Source organism: Heloderma suspectum, chromosome 4, assembly GCF_057233095.1.
Source record: "Heloderma suspectum isolate Gila_16-S chromosome 4, 16-S_ref, whole genome shotgun sequence".
Taxonomy (NCBI): domain Eukaryota; kingdom Metazoa; phylum Chordata; class Lepidosauria; order Squamata; family Helodermatidae; genus Heloderma; species Heloderma suspectum.
The window spans coordinates 5,468,355-5,474,553 of NC_139461.1; the positions used below are offsets into that span (position 1 = coordinate 5,468,355).

Consider the following 6,199-nt stretch of genomic DNA (forward strand, 5'->3'; position numbering starts at 1 on the left):
ACAGAAGCAGAATGAGCTCTTACTGCCCCAACAGGCAGTTAGCCAAGCAGGAGACAGGGCTCCCCTGGGCTTAGCACATGAGTGGGATTGCCAGCCCCTCCCTGCAACATCCCTTGGCTCCTGCCGGAAACCGACTCTGGACCTACATGCTGCCTTCCCCAGCCTGGTGTCCGCCAGCTGTGATAGACTACAACTCCCGTCTTCCCCCAGCCCGCTCAGCCAAGTCATCTCAATTAACTCCAAGCCTATTCATGCAGAACCAGCACGTGACTTTGGGAAGTTCTGGCTTGTTTGTTACATTTATATCCCGCCGTTTCCTGCCAGGAGCCCAAGGAGTACATTATCTTCCCCCTCTCCATTTTACCCTCACAACAACCCTGTGAGGTAGGTTAGACTGAGAGTCAGTGACTGACCCAAAGTCACCTACTGAGCTTCACAGTCATGTGGGAACTAGAACCTTGGTCTCCCCAGTCCAACACTCTAACCACTACACCGCACTACATCCAACACATCTGGAGGGTACCGGGTTAGGGAAGGCTCCCTGGCAGTGTTATGCTGCCCTGGCCTGCATCGGAAGGTCCTCCCTTCAAGACCTTCCTCCCCTGGAGGACGTGAGGAAGACCACAGCAGATTCAGCTGCAACTCACTTTGGGCTTCCTGCCATCTTGCCACATCTTTTCTTTTCCCCTGGTAGGACATTTGTGCCTTCGACAGCTGCACAGCAGGCAGAAATTCAGCAGGTGCAGCTTTTCCTGCCACCAAGATGCAGGGATAGGGAATGCTCCACCTGCTGAACTTTTGCCTGTGGTGCCATTCTTAAAGGCACCACTTGCCAAATTGAAAAGGCCACCCCCCTGTCCTCCCCAGTGTCACCAGCCTTGCTGTGTGGAGGGAGATGTGGCTGCTGGCTGCGACTGCGGCGAGCAAAGGAGACAGCCACCTGCCTCGGGAGCCCCCTGGCTAACAGAACCAATTGCCACCCCATCCCAGAGTTTCCTTTCTCCACGGTGAGGAAAGCCTCCTCCACTGGGTCTTCCCAAGTGTTAGGATGGCAGTCTGTAGGGCAGCTTTCCCCAACCTGGTGCCCTCCAGATGTGTGGGACTACAACTCCCACAAATCTAGAGGGCACCAGGTTGGGGAAAGCTGCTGTAGAGTGAGGAGCCTTCTTGGTCTCCACTGCCTTCACCTCTTGTGCCTCTGCTGTGCAGGGCCCTGAGCCACGAGCAAGAGGCCCCACTCAAGAGTCCCGCACCGTGCAGGTTGCCAGGGCAGCAGGACCACAGGCCGGGCGGCCCCTCCTAGCGTGCAGCTAATGCAGTCGCTGCACACTGCAGGGGACGTGCCGAGAGGTCCCCACAGGGACATGGGACGCTGGCCGAGCTTGCCCAGCCAGGGGAGAGGTGGAGGGGGGTTGCTCTGATGGATGTCAGAACGTGCCAAGACCCCTGCTGGGTCAGCCCACAGCGGGTCGGCCTCCTGCTTCCCACAGTGGCCAACCAAGCGGCCCCTGGAAAGCCTGCACAAGCAGGGCACGAAGGTCAGAGCCCTCTCTTGGTGTGGCCCCAGGGGAGCGGTACACAGCCTCTGACCTTAGAGGCTCCACGCAGCCATCGTAACTAGTAGCTGCCAGAAGGCTTCTCCTCCATGAATGCGCCTAGTCCCCTTTCAAAGCCACATGAGCTTGTGGCCATCCCCACATCCTATGGCTGCAAATCCTTTCAACAGCATGAACACACACACACACACACACACTCATCTTGTGCAAGGAAGCCCTGTCTTCTGTCTCTCTCCAATGTGCAGCCAATCCGTTTCACTGGGTAACCCATCCTCTTCCTCTGTTATCTCCCTCATGTCTATTTCTACATTGTAAGCCTCTCAGGGCAGAGACCTCTCCCTCTCATAGAATCATAGAATAGTAGGGTTGGAAGGGGCCTACAAGGCTATCGAGTCCAACCCCCCGCTCAATGCAGGAATCCAAGTCAGAGCATCCCTGACAGAGGGCTGTCCAGCCTCGTCTTGAATGCCTCCAGTGTGGGAGAGCCCACCACCTCCCTAGGTTCCATTGGGTTCCATTGTCGTATTGCTCTAGCAGTCAGGAAGTTTCTTCTGATGTTCAGCCGGAATCTGGCTTCCTGTCACTTGAGCCCATTATTCCGTGTCCTGCACTTCGGGATGATCAAGAAGAGATCCTGCCCTTCCTCTCTGTGACAACCTTTCAAGTCCTTGAAGAGTGCTATCATATCTCCCCTCAGTCTTCTCTTCTCAAGGCTAAACAGGCCCAGTTCTTTCAGTCTCTCCTCAGAGGGCTTTGTTTCCAGTCCCCTGATCATCCTCGTTGCCCTCCTCCGAACCCTCTCCATCTTGTCTGCATCCTTCATAAAGTGCGGTGCCGAGAACTGGACACAGTGCTCTAGATGAGGCCTAACCAGTGCTGAGTAGAGGGGAGCTAGTATTTCTGGGATTTGGAAGCTATGCTTCTATTAATGCAGCCCAAAAGAGCATTGGCCTTTTTTGCAGCCCCATCCCATGGTTGGCTCATATTCAGCTAGTGATGGACAACAATTCCAAGATCCTCCTCGCTAGTAGTGTTGTTGAGCCACGTATCCCCCATCTTGTAACTGTGCATTTGGTTTCTTTTTCCTAGGTGCAGAACTTGGCATTTATCTCTATTAAATGTCATTCTGTTGTTTTCTGCCCAGCACTCCAGTCTATCCAGATCACTTTGAATTTTGTTTCTGTCTTCCAGGGTATGAGCTATCCCGCCCAGTGTTGTGTCATCTGCAAATTCGATAAGCATTCCCTGCACCTCCTCCTCCAAGTCATAAATACAAATGTTGGAGAGCGCTGGGCCCAGGACGGAGCCCTGCAGTAATTCTTTATACAGTGCACAGATGGCACCACCATCACCATCATTCTCTGCATCCTCCTCCTCCTCCTCCTCCTCATCGAGATTGCCCCCCGCCCTGCTGTCACTATAAATGTCACCCTGCACCGCAAAAACTGAGCCCCACAAAAATTCAGGATAGCTCCACATTTCTCCTGGGCTTTGAGGACCATGATGGAGCAAGGGTGGATGGGTCACCAGCCCCAAGAGGGTGCATCTGCCTTTAAGAGTCACACAAAACTGGCAATTCCACCTCTTGTGACTTTTCCCATCCCAGAGCAGCAGCAACAGGAGAAGCCATGAGTGGGGGGATGCCACTGTGGAAAAGAGTAGAGGCCTTCTTAGGGTCCAGGCCTGGAAGCCTTGGGAGAAATGCTTCCCTGCAGGAGTCAAGACTTTTACATCCACAGCTGGTTTTCTCTGCAAAAACGTCTGCTATTGTTTCACTTCCTTCACGCCCAGATTGCTCGGTTTGTTTTAATCACTGTTATCATCCTGGCAATCAGTGCACACTGTCTTTACCTGGGATAGAAGAGCTACAGCTGCCTTCTGCAGCCTAGTGCCCTCCAGATGTGTGTTGGACTGCAACCCCCATCATTCCCATCCAGCATCGCCATGCTGGCTGGGAATAATGGGAGTTGCAGTCCAGTACACGTCTGGAAGGCACTAGGCTGCAGAAGGCTATGGTAAAGGTTTGCTACTATCTCCCCCAAGAGGGATTAAAATATGGAAACTAGGTATACAGTTGCCAACATTTGGAGCAGCCCCTGTATCTGTGCTGGTATTAACAACAGCTGGATTTACAGGCGTGAGCAGGTGGTGACAGCTGTCTCTGTGCCATGGAAGTCTTCACTTGCTACTGATTTCTGTAGGTCAAACTACTGCCAGGGGCACAGCAGCAGGCCATGGCTGCTTCTCTGGTATGCTTGCAACCTTAACGAGTAAGCAGTGGGGCAACAGTTCCACAGGTCTTCAGAGCCAGGGCTGGATGCTCCATAGCCCCACCTCCTGTAGCCCCACCCCACTTGCACCTTTGGCCATGCCCCACTGCTACCGGAAACACGTTTGTCGATTGTTCATGTCACATTTGCCATCCAAATCCAGACAGGATGGAAGTGATGGCCGTGGGGTCTCAATTCCTGATGAAGTGTCCCTACCTCTTGTAAAGCAGGCCCTTTTCAGCCTAGGGGGCTACCCTGGTCAGGTCCTCACAATCATGAATGCAGATTAGCATCCCAGCTTCATGAGAAAGCACACAGAAATACTTTTTTTAAACTGTTGATGTAGTTCTAAGTTAGCAGTTTGCATGTTTTAAACTGGATTTATACTTGTATTTTTAATATTTTCAGAAACAGTTACACGAACATTTCCATTAAAAGATGCTGTAGGAATAGAACCAAGTAATGAATCATGCCGTCGCTTGAAGTCCTGTCTCAACTGAAGAGAAGCTTCACCAGTGGTGGGACGCTTCTCCAGCCCGAGGCCACGGCGATGGGCACCAGCTCCCTTACCTGCTGAAGCTCCTTCTCCAGCTGGACGGCACGGGCAACAATGGGCCCCCGCACGGCATACTCCACCTTCTTGATGAAGGGGTTCATGGAGTCCAGGGTCAGCACCTTGTCCCGCCGCGCCAGCCCGTTCTCTGCCATCCCGGGCTGGTCCGCCTGCTGCTGCAGGGCCCTGCGGAGCAAGAGGGAGGTGGGGCTGAGCAACGGGCACAGCAGGGAGGGCACCCGCTGTGGGCACCCCCCTGCCCCGGCATTGGGGAGGCTGCAGCCCAGGGCAGCCCTGGCAACCCCACGCCTTGGCACTGCCTTCATGGGAACCTTTGCCGCAAGTGCTCCGGCTGCCGGGATTAAAGTCCTGTGGAGAGAGAGATCCAGCGATCTGGGCAGGGCTGGGACAGGACTCATGCAGGTGGCAAAGATCTGCAAATTCCCAAGTGGGTGGGAAAGGTGCTGGGGCTGGGCCTGGCAAAGAGAGGGGAGAGCAAGGCCTCGTGGCTTGGCCGCCTTCCCTGCCCCACTGGAGAAGGGCACCTACCCAGCTACCAGGCAGGGAAAGAGGAGGCTGGTTCCCACATGGGCAGGGAGGGGAACGAGCAGCTCCTTTTAATGCAAGGCAGGAGGGAGGAGACTCGGCCTGGAAGAAAGAGCCACATTGTGGAGAGCAGCTGAAAGGGACCTGCCATCTCGCCTTTGGAAACAAAGGCAGAAAACAAACGGCCCCCCTCCAGTCCCCCACAGAGTCTTTCACTGGCCCCTGGCAGGCCGCCTATGTGGGATGGTGGGGCGGAGGAGGGAAGGAAGGAATGCTTGGGGACCAGAGCTTGTCCCCCTTCCTTTGCATCAGTGGCAGGCACGGAGCCATGGGAAGCGGGGATGGAGCCAGGATGCCGGCGCTGGGTGGGTGGAAAGACTGAAATGTGGGACCTGGCCCCAAAGCACCGCCTGGGTGTACAGGAGAGGGCAGCCATGCGGGCAGAGCCTGCCCCCCCCCCCCGTTCTGAACAGTCCACCCCAAGACCAGGGCGTGAAGGTTGCATAAATGTTGCACAGGCGGGTTCAATGGGTCACCCCTCATGGAGTTGAGGCAGCTGCTTGGGAATTCTTCAGCACAATCCTGATACTGAGAATCAGTTTTGCCACAGCCAGGATTGAGCCACTTCCCAATCCTCCCAGCATCCATAGCTCAATAGTCATGGAGCATGTGTACATTTAGGAAGTCCAGCGTTGGCCTCTCCAGTTAAAGACAGCAGCAGTTGGCCTCAGTCTGGTTCCCTGGAGAACCACTGCCCGTCAGAGCGGGCACAGCGGGCATGCACACTGAGGCTCACTAGGAAGCCGTCTGGGGGCCACATGATCCCATCAAAGTCTCCCCCCCACCCCTCACTCAACCGAAGTCAGCTCGTGGTGACACCACCACTGCATCAAACACAGCTGTATGAATCTGTCCATAGCACCACTAACAGACAGCCGGCTGCTACTGCTGACCTGCAGACACTGTGCTGAGAAATTCCCAAATCCATGGTCAGGCAATACTTTTACTAGGAGAAGTAAAATATGCACAAAATGGCAAGCAAGCTTTCAAAAACTCCAGAGCCCTTTGCGAGCAAGCTTTCTAAACCTCTAGATCAGCCTTCCCTAACCTGGTGCCCTCCAGATTTTGGGACTGTATCCTCCAGCATTCCTGACCATGCTGGTTGGGATTAATGGGACTTGTAGTCCACAACATCTGGAGGGCACCAGGTTGAAGAAGTTTGGACTAGATCTTAGAAAAAAAGAGGGATGGGGAAGAGAAGAACGAAAAGGCTG

General features: G+C 54.4%; 1 protein-coding gene across 8 annotated transcripts in view; it reads right to left on the minus strand.

Moving 5' to 3' along the window:
* GPT (glutamic--pyruvic transaminase) overlaps positions 1-6,199 on the minus strand; it is a 46,893-nt gene that overhangs the window by 18,255 nt on the left and 22,439 nt on the right. For 3 of the 8 annotated variants that reach the window (XM_084854757.1, XM_084854755.1, XM_084854754.1), the window contains exon 2: positions 4,397-4,565. In XM_084854757.1, the coding sequence (XP_084710883.1) occupies positions 4,397-4,534 (138 nt within the window). In that variant the 5' untranslated portion in view covers positions 4,535-4,565. Of the gene's footprint in view, positions 1-4,396; positions 4,973-6,199 lie in introns of those variants that run through there. The other 5 variants (XM_084854756.1, XM_084854760.1, XM_084854752.1 and 2 more) reach the window with 3 other exon arrangements.